Source organism: Nycticebus coucang, chromosome 15 (assembly GCF_027406575.1).
Source record: "Nycticebus coucang isolate mNycCou1 chromosome 15, mNycCou1.pri, whole genome shotgun sequence".
Lineage (NCBI taxonomy): Eukaryota > Metazoa > Chordata > Mammalia > Primates > Lorisidae > Nycticebus > Nycticebus coucang.
This window is the reverse complement of record NC_069794.1, coordinates 82,085,114-82,108,711: the sequence shown is the minus strand read 5'-3', so window position 1 is coordinate 82,108,711 and position 23,598 is coordinate 82,085,114. Positions and strand designations below refer to the sequence as shown.

Here is a 23,598-nt window from a genome sequence, read left to right as displayed (position 1 = left end):
GTTCTCTACCCATATCCTCACACATTTTCAGTTCTACAGTTAAATATGCGAAATGCTCATTATCTAGCCTTTTGCCTCAATTTCTTCTCTCTTGGTTGGATGAAGTTCTTTCCCTAATGTATGCCTCAGGAAGGGCACCAAAGTACGCTATTCCCCACATTCAGACAGTGGAAATTTTTTCTATAGTCTTAATAAAAAAAAATCTCCACTATATAAAAAAAAAATCTGTGATTGACAATTTGAGTTTGTTAAAAATGTACCTCGACTGCTCACTAGGCTTCTCGTGTTTTGAGAAGTCTGATGCCATTCTAATTCTTTTTCTTTAGTTATTTCATCATTTTGCCTGGAGATTCAGAGTATTTTATTCTTAAGATTTAATCATTTTATTAAGATATGTGAAAAACTTGGTAATTCCAGGTCAATTTCCCATGGTACTCAGAGGCCTTTTCAATATATAGAATAAGCTCTCCTTTTATTTCTGGGAATTTAAACATTATTTCTGTCCTGATTTTCTTCAATTAGGGACTCCAATTATACATGTAATGGACTTATTTTCCACTTTCGTTTAACCACTTTTTTCTTAACCCTGTTAACTTTTTTTTTGGGGGGCCAGGGCTGGGTTTGAACCCACCACCTCCAGTATATGGAGCCGGCGCCCTACTCCTTTGAGCCACAGGTGCCGCCCAACCCTTTTATCTTCTTTATTCCATTTTCATTTTCTTGATTGCTTTCCTTATTTTCATCCCTTTCATAACATTTTCATTTAAATTTGAATCTTTTATTAGTCATAATTTCAGATATGAATTTGTCATTTTCTTCTATTAAGTCCATTAAACAGTGGTTTCATTTCTTTCTTTTATGTCCACTATTTTTTTTATGATTTTTGGAGGGGGGATTATTACGAGGGTACGTACAATTAGGTTACGTTATTTGTGTTTGTAAGATAATGTCTAAAATATGAGTTGTAGTTGAGTCCTTTGCCAAGTATGCCATATACTCCTACATTGAGCCTGACAGGCGGGAGCATACTGAGCCCCTTCCCTCTTCTCCCATCTTGAATTTGTGTTTTTCTCTCATGTGGGCCTGTAATTGTTGATCTACTAATTTCAAATTAGAACTGAGTACATGGGATGCTTGCTTTTTCATTCTTGAGATACTTTAGGTAGGAGAATGTTTTCAAAATCCTTCCAGGTGAATACAAAAGGTGCAAAGTTTCCACAGTATTCCATGGTGTATATATATATATATATGCTACAGTTTATTCAGGGGGTGATGGGCATTTGGGTTTGTTTCTACATCTTTGTGACTGTGAGTTGAGCTGCTATAACATTCGAGTGCAAATGGTCGAGTGCATAGTAAAATGATTTTTTTTTTCTTCTGGGTAAATACCTTCCAGAATCAACTAGGAAGTCTACTTTTAGGTCTTTGCGGAGTCTCCATACTTCTTTCCGAAAAGGCTGTATTAGTTTGCAATCCTACCAACAGTGCATAGCGTACCCCTTTAGGCACACCCTCACCTGCATCTACAGCTTTGCGACCTTGTGTCATGGGCTATTCTCACTGGCGTTAAGTGATATCTCACAACAGTAGGTTTTTTCAGTTTTTGAATTTTACATTCAAGAATTTTTCTTCATGTCCTTAAATGTTTCTTGGTCCCCACGAGTCAAAGTTTCCAGGTTTCTGTTAGAATAGAAAGATCAACCTAAAGATGTGGCCATTATTATTCATGAAGAAGAGAGGTTGACCTTAAATTTTGTGAAAATTCAGCCTCATCTAAGAAAAGTCAGAGTTCACTAAGACCAAGGGTGATGTCAGAGTTTTGAAAACAAAAGCTAACAGGGCTCAATCTGAAAAAGCATGTTGAAGACATCTTTGTATAGCGGTAGATATTATTGGTAGTAAATGTGAATAAAAAGGAAAAAGTTTCAAGTATAATAGCTGTACTAAAAGATTCACAGCCCAAGTGATAAGTTACAGATGCAAAAAACGCTACACAAGATACTGTTGAAAAGGGCATCATCACTGTATTCTTGGAGGTGGCTGTCCTCTGCTTTTGAGCTCACGGTTGTGCTTAGGGTTCATTGAGCTGCTTGGGGCTACAGGCTTCTAGTTTTCATCAAATTTGGAAAAAGCTTCTTTAAATACTCATTATGTGCCACTTTGGGGACTCCAAATGCATATAGACAAGCCCACCTAAAATTGTCCCACAGTTCAGTAATGTTCTGTTCACTTTCTAAAATTAATACCTTTTGTGTTTTACTTCGGATAATCATAACATATTCAAGTTCCCTGATATTTTCTGCAATGTCTAGTTTGCTCTTAATTCCACCCAGTTGGTTTTTCAACTCAGACAATGTACTACAGTTTTCTTCCCTGTAAGTGGTTTCAGACTTAAGACTAAGAGATCTTCCATTTCTCTTTTTTCTAAATACAGAACAGTTGTAATAACTATTTAATAGTAACAGCTTACTTAAGAGAGGATATGTGGGAAGAGTGAGGTCTTGGAGAACAGAGGTCTTCTCAAGGAGACCCCAAGGATACACCTGCAAGGTCCTCTCCATGGTAACTCAGCTCTTAGGAATTTGTAGACTTAACTTTCTGGGACCTAAAAACTAACGCTTGGTTAGGTTTCTGTAAAAGCCTGTGGTTCTATAAGGGTGTATGCCCACTTCTCCCTCTTGTTTCAAGCTGACCAATGAGCGGTTAGTGTGGGCTGGAACTTTCCAGACTGGAGACAAAAAGAGAAGGACCAAGCCAGTCAGGGAGCACAGCCCTTTTGAATTCTTCTATGCCATTGCTCCACCAGATGAATAAAAGCCTTCTTCCTCTTAAAATACTGTGTTTGAGTGTTCATTCTCTCCACTGGGCCTCATTTTCCCACAATATAATAATTACTAATTCTAACATTGTATCAATTCTAGAACAATTTCAATAAGCTGACCTTTGGGTTTTTACCTCATTATTTTTCTGCTTTGTATGCCTGGTAACTTTTGACTAGATGTCAGGCATTGTATATTTTACCTTCTTGGGTGCTAGGTATTTTTGTATTTCTATAAATTTTGAGTTTTTTTTTTTTTTCTTAGATACAGGCTACTTACTTAGAAACAGTTTGATCTTTTTGGATCTTGCTTTTCAGATTTGTTAGACAGGACTAGAGCAGTGTCTAAGGTTAACTATTCCATACTGTTGAGACATACTCTACCCATTACCCTGTGAATAATGCTTCTTCCAGCCCGGCTGGTAGGAACGGGTACCACACCAAGCCCTGTGTTGAGAGTCAGGCCAAATTCCTTCCGATCATTTTCGTTAGTTCTTTCCCCAGCCTCTCCCTACACCTATGTGCTGATCAATACTCTATACCTCTCCAGTGCTCCCTTTTTATTTCTGGCACTCTGTCTACAGATTCACTAGCCTATGTCTCCTGAGACCCTCAGCTCCCTCCTGGTGTCCCTTCCCTAAGTAAGCAGTGAGGTGAACCCTCCTAAGGCAGACGGCTGGGGCGGTCACGGACTCGCCTCATTGGCATCACGTTCCTCTTGAATCGCTGCCCTTTGCTGCCTGATGACTAGTGTCTTACAAACCCGAATTTGAAGTATTTTGTTCTTCTGGGTGGTTCTTTCAGAAAGAAGGGTAATAAACCCCATTCCTGTTGCTCCACCTTGGTCAGACGAAGTAGTACCCATCATAGTTTTTTAATATAAATATATGTCAAATTTAAAAGCATCTAGGATGAGAATGACTCCTCACCTTATTAACGTATCATCATCCACAATGACTAACCATGATATTCTGTCATGGCTACGATTCAGAAATCTTTCCAAAATGGCAAACGTCTTTCCACAATGACCTAGGAAAGGCAAGGAGAAAACTTATTTTCCCTATAATACAGAATTCATTGAATTTTTTTTTTTTACTTTTAAAGTATTGTAAGTAAGAGCTTGGGAGACACGTACCTTAAGTCTTCCCTAATTTTCAAAGACATACGAAACCAGTAGGAACTTTATAGATCATGTAAGCCATTCATCTCACACACAAGGAAATGGAGACAGACAGAGATTGGGAGAAATATACACAGCCACGTAGATAATTTGAGACAGACACAGAATTAATATCTTCAGTCCAAACAAGGAAGTTTTAAGTCTCACAGCAATTACAGAAGTCTAGCAGCTTTTCTTAGATATGGCTATTCTGAAGGAAGTGTTAGAACCCTAAGCACTGTAACCACAGGGGAGCAACAGCGCAGAAGTGGAAGATTACATCTTCATTCATCTTGTACATGTTTACCACTAAGTTTCTAACATATCGGATACGATGGCAGGTGCTAAGATACACACTGATGATACATTGCTGAGTAAGAGTCACAGTCCTTCAAATGCCAACAGAGAAATTACAATGCTTTAATAGTAAATGCGTGGACTAAGACAAGATTAAAGTGCTTGGGAAGAGTATGCAAGTTGATAAAGTAGAAATATGCCCCTCATTTGACTAAGCATATGGTAACTGGAGAGTAAGTAATATTAACTTATATTAATTAATGTCAAATGATATGCATGGTGACTCACATCTATCATCCTAGCACTCTGGCAGGCCAAGGTGAGAGCTCAGGAGTTCGAGACCAGCCTGAGCAAAAGCAAGACCCCATCTCTACTAAAAATACAAAAATAAGCCAGTTGTGATGGAGGGTACCTATAATCCCAGCTACTCAGGAGGCTGAGGCGGAAAGATTGCTTGAGCCTAACAGTTTGAGGTTGCAGTGAGCTGTGATGACAGCACTGTACTCTATCCCGGGTGACAGAGTAAGACTCTGTCTCAAAAAATAAAAATAGGCAGGACACAATTATAAGAGGGACTTAACCTAACAAATGAAATCAGTGTAACCTGGTTCTTTGTACCCTCAATGAATCCCCAACAATAAAAAAAGTATTAAAAAAAATTAAAAAACTTAAAGAAAAGAAAAAGAGAAAGAAGAAAAATTATTAATACTAAACCACCTGATTTGACCTTTATTTTCCACATTCTTGATTTCTTTATTTTTAATTGTGACAATATATTTTTTTAAAGCCATCTCAAATTCCTTTCAGGATAAAATAGAATATAAGTATAGAAAATAAGGTCAGACTAGAAATAAATGAAGAAATCGAATAAGGAATGCATGAATAAATGATTATTAAAGCCAATCTAAACTGAAGTCTCCAAAAGTAAGATTAATAACAAGAATAGAAATAAAATTCAATCTAAAATAGTTTTCCCAAAATAAATAGCAACAGACAAACTCAATAATATACTTAGCCTTGATTGAAGAATTGATAACTATAGGAGTGGCATATCTGATTTTACATTGTACTGTATTAATCCAGGAATTATGATACTAACATAAAATAATTACTCTATAAAAGAGATAATCATCTTACTACTTTTTTTACTATTTGTAAAATGTTATGGAGAACCAAATACAGAAAAAAGTGTGGCAGAAACAATGGACAAAAATTAAGATAAAGAGCTTCTGAAGATGGGATGGCCAAATTTATATTTCCATTTTTTTTAATAAAAAAAGTTTTCAATTAGAAAACCTAACTGAAGTGAAAGGCAGGTATATATCCAACAATTTACTAATTAAATATTAACATAAATAATAGAGCTACTCTACACATAACCAGTATAGAATGCGGTTTGGTGCTACTCAGAGATGCACACAAAATGTGCACTCGACAATCAGGCTTTTGAGTACAATCAGGCTTGTGTGGGAAGTTGATAAATTAATTTTGGATGTCTCATTATGGCCGCAATGAATTATGAAGGTGTGAAAAGCCTATTGTTAAACTCTGTCATAACTGTCGTGTGCTCAATTATAGCAATATAACCAACTAAAAAATGTGCAGCCCTACAATGTGAAGTCCTTAATTTGAAAGAACCAGTCTCTGCCTGTGAATAAAGACATTGGGTGGGAGAAAATGGACAAAAACATACATGAGGAGACGCGATTGTAAGAGGGACTTTACCTAACAAACACAATCAGTGTAACCTGGTTTCTTGTACCCTCAATGAATCCTCAACGATAAAAAAAAAAAAAAAGAATTACAACCCTCAGAAAGTTTTAAATATATAAATAAACTCTAAGTTATTATTTTAAAAAAAACATACATGAGGCAAAAATTACAATACTTATGAAATATTGCATTTTTATCCTAATTTAATGTACTCTTTCACAGATGGGGATTTTTAATAAGGAGAGTACTAAGAATTAAGGACTCACCTCTGTCTGTATTAGGAATTCCCAAATCCACAGTAGGGATGGAACTTTCGGCATAGTCGCTATAGTATTCAACGAGACTTGCCTGGCCCTCCCAAGTCTGCTTGACGATGGGTACTAAAAAAATTTAAAAGATGACAATTACTGGTACAACTATATAGGCAACCTTGAAGACTCAAAACACCAGGCCAATCACCTGCAAAGGAAGAGAAACGTTACTTGTTTTTCTTCACGTGTCCCAAGACTTCAAGCTTGCTTTCAACCCTGAGAAATGCCAAGTTTGCTGATGACAGCAGAACAAAAACCATCTTCTTAGAGCATTTTCAATATCCTCCATTGTCAAGCATTTCTCATTCCTGGTGAAAAACATACTTAACTTCCATATAGTAATAGATTTTCTAGTTTTATTATACTGTTGTGTTGAAATTAATTTTAACTAATTTTTCTCTTTTCCCAATAGGTTGTTTCATTTAACCTATCTACAAGTGAATTTTTAAAGCCTCTTTTTGAGCAGGTGGGAAATATAAATACCTCTGAGGATGTTAAATCCATCCCTCTTACAAAGGAGTGCGCGAGAACCTTTCAAACTATGCCTGTCTCCACCCAAAAATTCTACCCTACAATGGACATGACCTCGCCATTTCAGAATCACTGCATATGATGGCTGATATTACGATGTTGTGCTTTTGAAAAATGTAGACGACATCACAAAGCCCCAAATCTGCAGGTGCTGGCATGGATATGGAGAGGTGGGAACACTTCTGCACTGCTGGTGGGACTGCAAACTACTACAACCTCTATGGAGGTACGAAGAATTCTCAAAGTAAGTAGACCTTCCATTTGATTCCCCCAATCCCAGAAGAACAAAAATCATTTTACCACAAGGACATTTGCACCAGAATGTTTAACGCAGCTCAATTCACAATTACCAAGACATGGAAACAACCCAAGTGCCCGTCAACCCATGAATGGATTCACAAACTATGCCATATGTAGACCATGGAGTACTATTTGGCCATAAAAAGATGGAGATTTTACATCTTTTGTGTTTACCCTGGATGGAGTTGAAACACACTCTTCTTAGTACAGTATCTCAAGAATGGGGGGGGGGGAAGTATCCAATGTATTCAATGCTGATATGAAACCATTACATAAACAACTACAAACCATTACACAAACAAAAAAGAAATAACACAAATATGGTCTAGCAAGGGCGAGGGAGGGAGGAGAGAGAGGAAGGCGAATGGCGGGGATCTCACCTATGGGAGGGTGTTAAGCACGCCACCTGGGGGCTCAATTACAACTTGAACTTTACCTTAGAAATGAAAACAATGTAACCTAAACATTTGTACCCTCATATTAATCTGAAATTTCAAAAAAAGAAAAAAACAAAAGGAACACTGTGGGAGAAATAAAATTCAGAACCACTGCAGACTTTACAACTCTAACCTTTACAGATAAATTGTTTTAACATAATAAACACAAAAAATGGAAAACTTTCCTGGTTTTCTGCACTTTAGTTTTAGATGCTCAAAGGGAGCTCTATGCACACCTGACATAGAGATTGATCACTACTTGATATTAATTTACCTGACCAACCCTATAAGTAATTATTTCCTTCTATTCTTTGTAAAAAGAATTACTGTCTGTGTATCTCCGAATTTTAAGAGGTTTCTGTTGTTTTTTTAATAGAAAAAAAATCACAGTAAGATTTTATACCCTGTTAATTTAGGAATCTAAAATCAGATGGACCAAAATATCACTTAACTTTTTTAGACTTTATCAGAGCATGAAACTTTCCTTTTTTTCCCAGCCCAAATCAAAACAAATTATATGCAAAAGCTGACACTGCCATGCAAAATTTAAGTGCTTAGCTGTATACATCAGACAGCCTTTATATATAAAATATAAAAGTGAATGATTTTATAATCCATTATTCACTGGCTTTAAGAAAGGAAAACAAGGCTGGGCACCTGTAGTTCACTGGTTAGGGTGCTGACCACATGCGCCAAGGCTGGTAGGCTTGAACTTGGCCCCAGGCCTGTTAAACAACAATGACAACAATAACAAAAAACAGCCGGGCATTGTGGCAGGTACCTGTAGTCCCAGCTACTGGGTGGCTGAGGCAAGAGAATCACTGAAGCACAAGAGTTTGAGGTTACTGTGAGCTGTGAGCCAAAGCATTCTACTGAGGGTGACATACTATGACTCTGTCTCCAAAAAAAAAAAAAAAAAAAAAAAAGAAAGAAAGAAAAACAACTATGAGTTGCTAAAATTATCACCAAATTACATATTAAATACCATTTTGTACAACAAAATATAATTTTTTTCTGCAACCACAGAAAGACAGAGAGTTTTAAGTATTTCTTCATGTCAAAATGGTCAGAGATGTACTCGTCAGAGATGGGGTTGCTGGGGAACAAGAAAAAAAAAAAGAAATTTTTAAAAATTTCTCTGTTGTACTTCCAAATTTCAACACAACAAAAATCATAACCCAGGCACAGCAGAGGCAGTTTGCTTTGCATATAACAAGAGGACTCACCCCAGAAAGGGCTCCCTGCAGTTTGCAGCCACTAAAAATTCACACACTTGGGTCACATGTCCCCCATTGCTGGAAGAATCTGTGAGGAAAGGTTAAGAACTTTCCTCAGTCCCCAGCATGGGTCCTACAGGCTCTGTAAATGCTGCTTTTTTTCTCTTTCCTCAGCCTTTAGGCATTCAACACATGTTTCTTCCCCATTAGCTGATTTAAATGAAGTCAAAATACAGTATGACGTACCTCTTCGACTGTTATACCTAACTACCTAACTTGCAGTTTTAATTTGCAACAAGTAAAACAGAAATTGCACAAAAGGTAAGAATTACTATGTTCAAGACTTATACCCCCAACACCTGCTCATAGTAGGTACTCAATAAATCGTTCAATGAGAATTGAATTTTGTAGGAGTTTCAATATAAGGCCCAGGGATACTCCTGAAAACCAGTTTAAAGGAAAAATTTATTTATAATAGCAATTCATCCTTTGATACATGACTGGTACCACCGCTATTAATCATTTTAAAATAGGCCAACCATTTTAATACAGTAAGCTATTGTGATTCTATAATACCTAAAGCTGTTAGCAGTTTGTGTCATATCGTCCCCATCAATACAGAACTCCCGTGCTTCTGTTGTGTCTACTAGCTGTAAAGAATTTAAAGCCAAAGTTCAGAGTTTTAGAATAGCAGGTTAAGACTTTATTTTAAACTAGGGTTGATGCTAAATTAAACTTTTAAAATACTGGTCTATTTTATTAACATTATTTCAATACTAAAATGAATTCATTCTATTATTGACAAAATATTTTATGCTGTATTGAGGCACTGTATTCCTAGAGATATTAAACTTCGAGAAAATACTTCAATACAGATACATGATATAGTATCTCATTTTCAACAAAAAGAAGCATTTTTTTTTTTTTTTTGGCCACATAATAGAATAGTGAATACTTCTTTCAAGAGAGTTTGCCACAGGAGAACTTAAAATTGGAACAAAGTAAAAATTTTACTGTAAAATTTCCCCAACTGCACAGATGGCATAAGCTTTCTAGACTCTAAGCAAGAGATGCATCTCACAATGAGAACAGAACACACATTTTTTTACCCCTGGGGAACTGACTTCCAAACCTGTCTCAAATTACAAATGACAATGAACTTGACACTTCATAAAATCTCCTACACAATCAAACGTGAATGTCTGTTTTGATTTTAAGGAATCAATCTGCCTCTTTCCATTGGCAGATGGACCTTCTGTCAATACCCACAAAATAACACTTTGATTGTACTTCTCGGGAGAGGTTGGGGACACACCCAGGAGCATGCTATTCCTCACCTTAAAGACTGAGGAGTGTCTAAGACTGAAAAGCAGCCCTCCCGGCTGAACTAAAACAACATTTTAGGGCAGGGGTTCTCAACCTTCCTAAGGCCATGATCCCCACAACACGAGGAACTGTATTAAAGGGTCGTGGCATTAGGAAGGTTGAGAACCACTGTTCTAGGGAGACCTGGAACATCTGCTATTCAGTGGGCAGGGAAAGAACTGCACAGCCAACACCTGACTCCCCTCTGCTCGCCAGTAATTAATTTAATCACCTCACCTCATCAGGCTTTCCATCTGGCTGCATTTTAATTCAAACCCCTCCTTTTAAATAAGCAGATTATTTTGCAGTACCTGTAAAGCCTCTTTAATCAGAGAACACCAGCTACCAAATACTCCTTTTAATCAATTTGTTTAGATTTGCCTCTTCTAGACAAGATCATGGCAGATAAAGATGGCAAACAGGTTTTTTATTAAAAAACAAATCTGAAAGGAATAAGGTGCTAATTTTTAAGAGCTCAGGAAGCTGTGGAAAGGAACTACAGGCTGAGCAAACTGCAGTTTAAACTCTTAAATGAGAGGGAGACTGCGGGAGAAGAGTGTCCCTCCACCCACCATTTGAAGAACAAAGACACTGGCTGGTGGCTGGAGGCACATGGGAGAAGCAGGAATTGCCTGGCAAAATGGTGCAAAGAAAATTCTTAAGGTTTTCTGACAGCTCACGTCACACAATGCAAAACATATAACCCAAGAGGAAGTAATCGGAATATTAAAACTCCAGGAATCATCTCCTTGTTTAAATATAATTTCACATGCCATGCCCAATTCATCACCTTACATAATCGTTTCTTTAATTTAACCCCATGAAAAGCTTGCCTCTGTGTTGCTGTTTCAATGGTGTCAACAGTATGCATTACTTTCTTGTACCAAAAGATGGGATATATTTTAGCAAACAGAGTATGTTTTTGCTGTGTTCTGAGAATGCTGTTTCATTTAAATCAGAATGCAGACAAAAGCAGTTACATAAACGTTTCATTGTTAGGCAAAAAAAAAAAAAAAGTACAACATTAAAATATTTTTTTCTTTTTGGAACTTGGTTGTAGTATCAATTCTTCCATGACAGTATAAAAAATGAATTCAATGTGTATTTTCCACTGCCATGACTAGTGACTGAAGCCTTGACTGGAATGTGGTCCCTCACACGTCCTCATCCCGGAGGTGACCAACACTACAGTGAAACAGCAGAGGAGGCCATCACTAGTGTCCTCTTCTGCTCTGGGCCTGGCTGGGGACAGTGTGCCCACGAGTAACAGCACAGGCAGTCCTGGAGGTTACATTCCACGTGTGTGCAAGTCGCACTTACGAACAGGGGCTTTACAGTAAGTCCCCAAGTTATAAGCATCCAACTGATATACAACTCACATTTAGAAATGGAAGCTATTAGAGATAATAGAATGTACCCGTCCCAACTTACATAAAAATTCAGTTGAAGAACAAACCTACAGAACCCATCTCATTCATATCCAAGGGCCTGCCTCATAGCCCAACTTTCAGTTTTCCAAAGATAAATACAGTTTCTTACCCATATTTTTTTTAATTCATTCCCTTTGTTACTTCAAGTATTTCTACTATAGAGTACACAGGGCAAGGAAAATGAAAAAAACAACCCAATCCATGTATTCTGCTAGACTGTGGCAGTGATATGTTAAAACAGGAGTGGCAGTCTACTAATTTCCCAGCTCGATTTGTATTTCAGATCCTATGTAGGTTTCAATTCCTTGCCATCCCCATGGCCACTGAAAATGAAAAGCCAAATACTTTTACAGCTTCTGGCCAAGTCAAAACTGACCTTGAGCATAGCAGGGCATCAACATGAATATCAAAGACTATCTATCAAGTGTTGGGTTTGAAATACATCCAAGGAGATTACAGTACAGCTGTGCAGTGGTGGAAAGAATATGAGACTTAGGAGCCAGAAAACCAGAGTCCTTGGCTGTCTGCACAATAGGCTGCAAGAAATTGGGCCAGCTGTGTATCATTCCCAACTTTTCTAGATTATCTCTATAATATCAAGTCAATAACAATAATTATCATATCACAAAGAATTGTCAACATGAAATTAGATGACAGAATAATGGTGGAAAACACAGCAGAAAAATGTAAAAAAGATAATCAGAGGCAGTTATTGTGGTGTTGTCATTATAACTGACATGATTACTGGACAATTTGGGGGGCCAATGCGTAGCTTATCTATATTTCTAAAAAGAGGCAGAACACGATGGCCTAGCAGGCTTCAGTTGCATCATGCAAAATGGACATCACAGTCCTAAAATCCTTCTGCCTTTAGACTATCTTTTCAAAGAAACATATCCAAGTTGAAAAATGGCTTGCCAGAGAACCCAACGGGAAAGCTTCAAAATAGCTTTTAGGTTTCATGCTTCAATGACCCCAAGATGCAAACAACAGTAATAAACCAACTTATTTGGCTTCAGAAGGTTTATTTTTAATGTTCCTAATGGGCTTTTTAAGAGTTTATAATTTTTAAAGACCTTTTGACTCAAAATTCAAGAATTTCTTAGATACCTAAAAAGATTATAGCAATCTTATGCAAAGTGAGAAAACAGTAAGATTACTCAAAAATCAGAAAATTAAAATTAACAAACTTTTTTCTTAATTTCTGTCAAATATGAAAAATACAATGGAGATGGAGTGTCCTTAATTTTATGGCTTCACTATCTTTGCAGATGTATTTCAAAAGAAAAAAATAGCACCACACCAGCAGCACTACTATTCTGAACATTAATATTATGAAAGCAAACACTACTTGAAGGGCAGTTTCAAGATCAATCCAATCAATTCAAACAATTCTGCTTGTGAAAAAAAAAAAAAAAGATAAAATCAAGCGCAGTCCAGTTCATTTTCCCAACACGTCTTTTAAAAGATATTTGTCAAAATCATAACATCTTGCAAACCCCTTCCAAATTATGAAGAAAGAAAAAGGGTACTAAATTTAGGTTAAATTTATGATAAATGAAAAATTTACTTTAACAGATATATTGATTCTTCATATCGTAGTATTTTAGGAATCCTTGCATAACAAAGGCATATATTTATTCAGGATGACTTATTAGAATTTGGAATTTAATGCGACTGTTTTAGATGAATATGAAGGTTTACAGTTACATGTATTTTTTTTTTTTTTTTTTTTTGTAGAGACAGAGTCTCACTTTATGGCCCTCGGTAGAGTGCCATGGCATCACACAGCTCATAGCAACCTCCAACTCCTGGGCTTAAGCGATTCTCTTGCCTCAGCCTCCGGAGCAGCTGGGACTACAGGCGCCTGCCATAACGCCCAGCTATTTTTTGGTTGCGGTTCAGCCGGGGCAGAGTTTGAACCCGCCACCCTCGGTACATGGGGCCGGTGCCCTACCAACTGAGCCACAGGCGCCGCCCTGTATTTTTAAGATTTTATTGATCATGACTGGATTTTTATTGATGTTGATGCCTTAGACGGTACTATAATCCTAAATTATAATATGCTTTTATTTGTAAAATATCTTCCCCTTTAAAATACATTATGTGTATCATATTATCACATAAAATATAAATGAACTCCCCCTCCCCCCCATAGCTCCAATCCCATGAAAATGACAGCTGGTTTAGAAATCTCTCCTACATAAATATCACACCCTTGGTGAAATCGACAGTCTTTTCACAGAAAAAAAATTAAAATATGTGCTAAAATTAGAAAATGCAAAAGACTGCCTAATTTTCAATTTCAGAAAAGTGCTGCTTGAAATAAGGTGCAGAAAAAAAAGAGAAATTATGTCTATTTATATTTAGGATGGGCTTTTTTTTTTTTTTTTACATTATCACCATAACTTAGCAGAATTTTGTTACGACACCAAAAACGTGAATAAAAACATTTGTCTGCACGCCAGGATTTTCTGAAGCAGAGATCACTGTTTCTAAGCCAGCTTTTTCTTTTTCTCCAATATATCTATCTGTGAGCAAATATATATCTTTATTAAAAAGTTCCAATATATGCATTTGAAATAAATATAAAAAGAAGGAACAGTCTTCAAGAAAGCATTCTTTTTTTTTTTTTGTAGAGACAGAGTCTCACTTTATGGCCCTCGGTAGAGTGCCATGGCCTCACACAGCTCACAGCAACCTCCAACTCCTGGGCTTAGGCGATTGTTTTGCCTCAGCCTCCCAAGTAGCTGGGACTACAGGCGCCCGCCACAACGCCCAGCTATTTTTTGGTTGCAGTTCAGCCAGGGCCGGGTTTGAACCCGCCACCCTCGGTATATGGGGCCGGCGCCTTACCGACTGAGCCACAGGCGCCGCCCCAAGAAAGCATTCTTTTTCAGCATTCTGTTACCTTGAAATCCCCTCTAATATTCTTCACACCATTCAGATACCATGCATGGATATACTAGAACATTGTTTGACAAAATAAATCGTTAATTCAGAGTCTCCAAGCTTGCCACAACTGAAATTTTCCATTTCCCACTTAAAATACTGCTGTAAACAACAGTAGTTCTGACCATGCTCACGTTTCCATACAAATTCTCCTTCGGAACCACTTTCACTTCAACACTCTATTTGTCATTATTCCTTTCTTGAGTTTATATCTGGTTTTTACTTTTTTAAAAAGGCAGCTTGAATTTTAAAAGTTCAATAAAAATGAATTAACTCGAAACATACTTCTGTCACCATGAAATTTCTTGCATGTTTTTACTGCAACAAAAATATTCTCCTTCTTCACTGGCTCTCCCTAAAAAACAAGAAAAATATATGCACAATTATGAGTCAGCCTTATCTTAACTTCACACCCACATTAGATCTCAATGCTGCAGGGTTCAAATTAACCCAAGTCAGGGATATCAAACCTATTTCCAGGATGAAGTTTTAGCAAAGGAAAGGAACTGCAGTTCAGCTGAGAACATAGGCTGTGAAGTCAGCCAGCCCTGGACCTGCCTTGCAGCTCTGCCGTGCAGAAAGCATCACCTCAACAAGTTTCCTAAGTTCACAGAACCTTAGTCTACTCACTTAGAAGGGAATAGTAACCACCAAAAAGGCTGTTAATAGTGCTATAAATTTATTAAGCATACAGTACCCTGTTTCCCGGTGTGCTCCCAAAGATGCACTAGGTCTTATTTTCAGGGGACGTCTTATCTTTCCTGTAAGTAGGTCTTATTTTCGGAGGATGTCTTATTTTCGGGGAAACAGGGTAGGTGACCAATAAACCCACTTAACCGAGTAAGTTATCTCACTTTCTTTTCTTTAGCTGTGAAGATTTTGACAAAAAGAAAGAAGTATGGGGATCTTTTAGTGTAAATTAAGAGATGACCCCCTGGGCGGTGCCTATGGCTCAGTGAGTAGGGTGCCAGCCCCATATACCAAGGGTGGCGGGCAACAACAAATAGCTGGGTGTTGTGGCGGGCGCCTGTAGCCTCCCAGCTACTCAGGAGGCTGAGGTAAGAGAATCGCTTAAGCCCAAGAGCTAGAGGTTGCTGTGAGCTGTGATGCCACAGCACTCTACCGAGGGCGATAAAGTAAGACTCTGTCTCTAAAAAAAAAAAAAAAAAAAAGAGAGAGAGAGAGAGAGATGACTCCCTTTTCTGGGCCCAGCCTTACTTTAATGTTGAAAGAATTTTTGTGGCCCCTTTACTGGTTACCCAACTATAGGCTAACGATGCTCTACCCTTTGCTAACGGTAAGATTACTTCTAACACCTGGGGGAGGGGGTGGGGGCTTCCTGGAGCAGGCTGATGACAGTGATGAACGGGGCACACAGAGGGGTTTGTCAAGGAGCAGGGAGGAAGTATCCTGATCCCTTTATTGCCTGTCTCAGGCCTGTAATAATATTCAATCACAACCCCTGCATCATTTGGGGCTGGTCTATATGTGCAGTGACATTGATCTACAGCTTTGTCATGAAACTCAAGGCACCAGGAGAGACGTTAAAGGAGAAGCAAGTGCTGCATGTAGAAAGACCGATTCCTCAACTCAGGAGCTCCGCGTTTATTACAGATTCTCCCCCACCGTTAACCTGTAGTGCCTTTTAAAATGGCACACACAAGCTCCTGTTGGAGTAACCGGAGAATAACAAACATTTGAGGCTGGTGAACATGTTTCCCTTTACAAAAAATTAACAACCTAGTGAGTTTCGGTGTCTTCAGGCTCATCATGGGACTGGACCAAGGGTCCACCATGACAAGTAAGTTCATTCTGAAAGTTCCCCAGAGATGGTTGCAGGTGAGATCAAAGGCAGGGTCGCCTGCTGAGGGAGTAAAAGCAATGAGCTTGGGGAGAATGTTTGAGTGTCACTGAAAAGGTCTGAAACTGCCTTTCCAGAAAGTGGAACAGAAATTCCAATCAATACATCCTATATCATCACCTAAAGAAGTGACTCTGGGCACAATTATTCTGAAGAGCTGTGGGGTGACAGGGAGGCCCTCAGAACCCTCACTTCCCTCCCTACCAGCCCTGCAGGCTTGACTAAGTACTACACTGCTCTGTGCCTGTCTTCCCACGTGTCAGATGGGGTAACAACATCACTTACCTGGTAGTGTTATTACTAGAGATAGGACAGGCGGTTCTTTGGGCACAGGGCAAATGTTGATTTGATTATGCACAGCATATAAATGTCCCTTTGATATGCAAGGAAGTTTTTTCCTTCTATTACTTACACAAAGTGGTAGAAAAGAACGGAACGTGGTAGCACAGGAGGAGTCCACACCGTCTGTGCAAAACTCAGGCACTGGGGTGAGAGGAGGTCCGCCACCTTTGTCCCATACGTAGAGGGCAATCTGTCCAAGACAGGAGACCGACAGTGAAGGAGGAACTCCGCCAATACCACACGCAGAAGATGGGACAGAATATCTCAAGGGAAAGCAGAATGTGCCTTCTACAGAGAATGTTAAGTCAAACTATATTGATTTCTCAATATTCGGCAGGATTTTTTTTTTTTACATAAAAAGTGGCAGTTCCATGTTGATCCATCTAATCTTTTATTAACAACTATGAATCAATATTTTGACCTCCAAAAACTCCGAACATCGTCAATAAGCAGTTTTAGGGAAGAGCATCCTGTGAAACATCAGAGAGAGAGAGAGAGAGAGATGGAAGATGATTCCAAGGATGCCTCTGGTTTCCTACAGTATAGTAAGTGCATACTCTGAATAGGTAGCTTGTTGAAAACAACTGAAAATGTTGGGTAAAGTGTCTTCAAAATCGTTTTATATGTCTTGCTAAACTGGCATAAAAGTGTAGAACCTGTGAAGACAGAAATGTGAAAGTGAGAACCCGGGAAAAAGGGGACCCAGGGTAGTTTTCCCCACTAGGTATCAGCTGACCTCCTGTAATGCTGAGTTTCTGTGAGGAAGGATGAGAGTGAAGCCTATGCCCACCCCAAGTGGGGCACAGCTAACAGCAAATCCCACAGAAACCTGGGACCTCGGAGCTAAATGGAAGGGAAAAATAATCTTCAAATCTCCCGAGATTTTGTAACCAAAAGCCAGGCCTCTCTAGTATGTGCCACCTATGAGGTCTAAAAACACCTCAGAGTAATTTCGAGTTGTTCCAAATCAGTATAACCCACTAACTACAGGCAGATGCTGTATATACATGCATATACATGCTGTATATACATCCTTACTGAGAAACCCACAACTTTAATCCAGGATTTTTCCCAAAAAGCAGAGAGCTTACGAAAAATCACAAACAGCACAAAGAAATCAGAGGATGAGCAAGAGTCTGCAGATACAATTTAATCAGACAGACCCCAAAGACTTCAGATATTAGAATTATCACACACATAAATTTATTATGCTTAATATATTTTATAAAGAAAAAATTTAAAACACGAGCAAAGTCATCTTTAAAAATATTACACAAATATATCAGTTAATATAAAAATATTATAGGAGGGCGGCACCTGTGACTCAGAGGAGTAGGGCGCCAGCCCCATATGCCAGAGGTGGCAGGTTCAAACCCAGCCCTGGCCAAAAATCGCAAAAAAATAAATAAATAAAATTATAGGATAGATAGCATAGTAGACACAGTTGGATAAAAAATTATGGAACTTAAGAATGAAGTCCCTAAAATTATCTAAAAGATAGTACAATGAGAAGTAGAGAAGGGGCTTGGCCATAGCACAGTGGTTACAGAGCCAGCCACATACACTGAGGGTGGTGGGTTCGAACCTGGCCCACGCCAGCTAAAACAACTGCAATAAAAAAAATAGCCAGGCATTGTGGTGGGTGCCTGTAGTCCCAGCTACTTGGAAGGCTGAGGCAAACTCTTAAGCCCAAGAATTTGAGGTCTACTGAGGATGACACAGTGAGACTCTGTCTCAAAAAAAAAAAAAAAAAGAAGAAGTAGAGGAGGAAAATGTAAAAGAGAAATTTATACCTGGTAGCATATATCTAATTTTCCTAAAAGAGGCAACGGAGAGAAGAAGGATGAGAATATAGTTGAAAAGATAAAGGCTGAGTATTTTCAAATACTGCTTAATAATCCTATTATAGAAGGGCCCAATGAAAGCAGTCTATATCTAGATGTATCTTAGCTAAACTGCAAAATACCATAGACAAAGAACCTTAAAAGAAGGCAGAAAAAATATGACATACTACCTACAAAAGAATCACACTAGACTAAGGACTAATTTCTCAGAACCATAGTAACAGAAGCCAGAATACAGTGAAATCGCACCATTGTAATAAGAGAAAATGACTGATGATCTAGAATGGTATACATGACGTAACTATGCTTCAAGAATAAGCTGAAGTAAGTAAAGTGTATTTGGAAAGAAAAGGCTGAGAGAAGTGACCCCCCCCTACCGAATGAAATTTGAAAGGATATACTTCAGGAAGAATACAAATGATCCCAACTGGAAGATTCAAGAAGCAAGATGGAATGGTTAAGAAAAACACTGGCAAATTTATGATGAAGTTAATACAAATGTTAACTTCATAATACAATGATAATACCTGTTTTAGGGTAAAATTTCAGTATCAAAAATACTGGACAATAGCATATAAATTGGGCCCTTGAATTTTCTGCATACTGATCAATTAGCCCAGCTTAGGTCAAGAATGCATGTTAAAATATTTAAAATAAGCAATGAAGTACAGACAGAGAAAGAATTTCCAAAACAATAAAGGAGGAAAATACAAACTAAAAAAATTTTTAAAAATTAAAAAGGTGACATAAAAGTTTTAAAAAGAAAAATAGAAAACAGGGGATAAGGATAAAATAAAGTAATAGAAATGAATTCAAATACATTAGTAATTACAATCAATATAAAGTAAATTTGTTATCTGGCTTAAAGACAAAAATTATCAAACTGGGAGACAAACAAGGAGTGTCTTGCTTAAAAGAGACATAACTAAAAGACAAGGACACAAAAGGGCTGGAAGAAAAAGATGAAATATGATTATGAGGCACACCTCAAAAGAAAGCCAGTATAGAAATATTCCTGTCCGTGAAGTAAACACAAAGACACAGAGTATTATTAGAGATAAAGATAAATTCACGAAGAAGTTGCAATAATCCTAAATTTTTATGCACCTAATTAACATAGCCTCAGAGTATAAAAAAACAAGAATTGCTACTACATAGGAGAAATGCTCAAATCCACCATAATTAAGGAAGATTTCCATATCCCTCCCTTAGTAAGTGATAAGCAGAAAAACAAAAGCTGAATAGAGGAAGAAAGAAAGGAAATAAAATATCCAGAAGCATAATTAATACCTTCTTTGATCTAACAGAAAGTATTATGTCACCTAAGTTAGAAAACATAGATGCTTTTTCCAATAATAAAAACTGAACATGAACTAGGCCATAAAGTAAGCCCAAAAGTGTTTCCAACAACTGATACATAGTCTACTGCTAAATTAGAAATCAATAATGAAAAACACAGTAACAACACACATAAACATATTGGATCTCAATGAAAAATGTATTTTTTTAAAGTGGGTCACAGTCAAAAAAAAGCTTCACAGCCTCTGCCTTAGAGAAACTGTTACAGATGATCATCGTGACACACGTCAAAAATATTCATAGAAGCAATGATCTCAGTAGCAAAAAGACAGCAACAACCCAGAAGCCCACTATCTATTTCTCATATATGTTAGAAATATTCTTTTGTATGTATTCAATGTTTAATGAATTTCCGGACCAGGGTTTCTATACCAGCTCTGACTTTTCGTTAACCTATCTAGACAGACCCTGATTTTCAACAAGTCATATTTTTCTCTTTGTGCAAGAGAAAATGATTTTTTTTAAAGTGTATTTCTTCTGAGATAAGCTGTTTCATCACTAAAGATACCCTAGAAATTAGAAAGTTTTGTGTGTGCCCTTTTTGCTCCCAGGAGGCTGCCAGCACTGCTGGGCTGAATGACATGTTGAGATTTACCTCAACGTCAGGAGATACTCTCACTCTCCAGCAGAGAGTGAGAGGAAGTTTATTTCAGGCAGTCAGACATGCCCATAATAAATGAAATGCAAAAAGAAGCCTCCTTAATGATGATTTGGGAATGATTAATGATGGGATACCGGCCACCTGCCTCCAAGATAAAATTGGTCACAGATGTCTACCAAATGCCAAAGAACCAGGGGAGCCAGGCCCTAGGCTGGCACATCACGGCTGCCTACTTGGGACCAACTGGTTTAATTCTGCAGTAGAGAACCAGGCACAGACATGTGACTAAAGCATATGTCCTAGTCTGTTTGGGATGCTGTAACAAAATATCATACACTGGGTGGCATATAAATAACAGAAGTTTATTTCTCACAGTTCTGGAGTGTGGAAGTCCAAAATTAAGGTGCTGGCTGATTCAGTGTCTGGGGAGGGCCTGCTTTCTGGTATAGGGATGGGGCCTTCTTGCTGTGTCCTCACAAGGCAGAAGGGGTGAGGGATCTCATCCATTCAGGAGGTTGTTACCCTCATGACCTCCCAAAGGCCTACTACCTCCAAACATCAGTTCCTTGGGGATTATGTTTCTGCATATGAATTGGCACAGTGGGGGACAGGTTCCATCTATAGCAGCGTTTGTACACTCAAAGCACCAAGTAAGAGCAGAGGAAATTTTAATGACATTTTTGCAGGTTTTTTAGAAATCCACCTCTGGATCCATCCATCTGGCTTCAAAACAAAGAATCATGAATCATTAGATGCAACCTTTTTCACTGCTCTTTCTTCATCTACATAACTAAAATGAGTTTAAAATAGAAAGACTTAATTCACTGGAGGCTGTAAAATTACCTCAGTGGGGCGCAGCTGGGTGTGGGTGGGGACAACACGTTGTTAGGAAATACAAAACACTTCTTCTCTCAAATGACAAGAACTCTTGATTATTAAGACTTTTAACCAAACAAAACATAACATACCTCATGTTTTAAATCTATTGTAAAGTCAGATTTCAGGGATTCACTCTTTAATCTCTTGGTAAGCCTAGAAAATAGAGACAATTTGATTTTTTTTTTTTTAACCAGAAAGTGTCAAACAAGAATAACACATTCTTGAGATTTTCTAATGTTAAAAATAGATATACATACAAATTTAAAAACAAAAATAAGAACTTGACTTCCTTAACGGAAAGAAACTGTGAAAAAGCAATGGTTTTGTTGACCAATAAATGAATATAAGACTTGCTACAAATAGAGCATTCATTATTTTAGCATCTGCTAAACGATGTAAAACATGACACAGTGAATAAGGTGCCTTGAAAAAAAACTCAACAGTTTTTTGGACAGTTTGTTGATCAATATAACAGAGAGTGATATAATACTCTCTGTTAGATCAAACAGTTTGTTGACTCTTTATACTAAATAATGACAGAGAAAGAAAAAGAGAAAAAATCTTGTGTTTGAAAGGGAAACAAACATGGTTAAACTTTCTGTCTTCTGCTATCATGAATGACAGATGCGGGGTTTTTTTTATGGAGACAAATGTGTGGTTTCAGGGAAGAATAACAGTTTTATTTTAAGTCATTCTCTCGTATAGAAAATTTTCAATGGCTCCTTTGCTGTAGAGAATAAAGCCCGAACCTCCTAAGCCAGACTGGAGGGCCCCACCTTCTCCCCCAGGCTGATACTCACGTGCTCCACCCAGAGCTCACCTCCCCACTCTTCCCGCCCCGTACAGCTTTCTGGTGTGTCCACACTCAACCTTTACTTAGCACACTTTTTTTTTCAAGACCAAACTCAAGGGTACCTTCTGTGTGAAACATTTCCAGACTTGCCCCCCAGAGTAAATGGAAAATTCCTTTGCTCCCAGACTACAAAGCGCAGCCTTAGCAGCTTTATTACATGCAGTGAAATGAGCTGTGCACACACCCCTCTGTGCTGAACTTTATATTGCCAGCATTACCTTCCCCTACCCCACCCCCAACCTGGCCAACACGAGTGCTCAGGGAGCCCCTGAATCAACAAGGACAATATAGTCTTTGATTCCAAGCTGACTGAGATAGAACTGCATTCCTAGATCACTTACACACCATCTGGCCCTACATTTGTTTATGGAGCTGAAGACTAGAACACCAGCTTCAACTACAAACCTCCTAATACTTAGTTTGCAAAGAAATGAGTGATTTTTCAAAAGAAGATTGGTAAAATTTTTTATTGAGATTTTAATTACATGTTAGTCTGGTTGGGCCATGAAATATTTCTTTAAAAATTCATTTCTGCTTAGAGGAAAAAATAAAGAAGGTGGGTAGTTCATGGTTGATGCTAATATAGAATGGGACGAAAGCAGTCCCTTATACTATCTGTCACATTCCTGGTCAGTATCCACCCACAGATCCGTGAGAGTGAGTGGGCCAGACTTAGAGAGACCAAATCCTTAGATGCATTCTCCACAACATTAAAAGGAAAAAAAATCCTCTCTAGCAAGTGGGATCTTGTCCAGTTTGAATTCTGCTCAGAATTCTGCTCAGTTTTCATAAATAAACTGCATCAAGGTAACTTTGGAATTGGGACTAACGCCTCAGGCCTTCAAATTCTGATCAGACCACACAGAGTGTGAATTCATATGTCACTGAGACTCCCAAGACAGGAAAAGTCATACCCACAGGTCAGGGTCAGGAGTCGTGATCAGGGTCTAAGTGGCGTGTGACACCCAGATGGCCATGTTTCTTATGCTTCTTCTTCACGGACAATAAACACCTTAGAATCCTACCTGCAACAGGCCCTTCATTTTTTGACATTTCAAGTTTCTTTCTCAACTGATTCTTGAAATTTTTTCTTTGAGAGAGATCTCAGAGGAAAAAATGTGAAAACCAGTGCCTAGAATTTCTTTAAGACAAACAATGACTGATTAGAGGACAAATAAAATAAGTATGCTGATAGTTTTACGTGCCCGTTTCTCTTGGAGCCCACAGAATGTACCAAAGCCAAGTCATGGTCATCTTCACATCACCAATTTCTTCCTGAGGAGTTAGCCTTAGGATGCCCGAAGGCCTAAAACAGTCACCTTGCAAAGG

The 23,598-nt window shown here is 38.1% G+C and overlaps 1 protein-coding gene across 2 annotated transcripts in view; it reads right to left on the bottom strand.

Moving 5' to 3' along the window:
* Window positions 1-23,598, bottom strand: part of B3GLCT (beta 3-glucosyltransferase) — a 130,374-nt gene that overhangs the window by 33,505 nt on the left and 73,271 nt on the right. For both annotated transcript variants that reach the window (XM_053563856.1, XM_053563857.1), the window contains exons 8-12: window positions 21,506-21,569; window positions 16,804-16,923; window positions 14,816-14,885; window positions 6,254-6,367; window positions 3,748-3,847 (exon numbers count right to left, since the gene is read on the bottom strand). In XM_053563856.1, coding sequence (XP_053419831.1) covers window positions 3,748-3,847; window positions 6,254-6,367; window positions 14,816-14,885; window positions 16,804-16,923; window positions 21,506-21,569 — 468 coding nt within the window. The remainder of the gene's footprint in view (window positions 1-3,747; window positions 3,848-6,253; window positions 6,368-14,815; window positions 14,886-16,803; window positions 16,924-21,505; window positions 21,570-23,598) is intronic.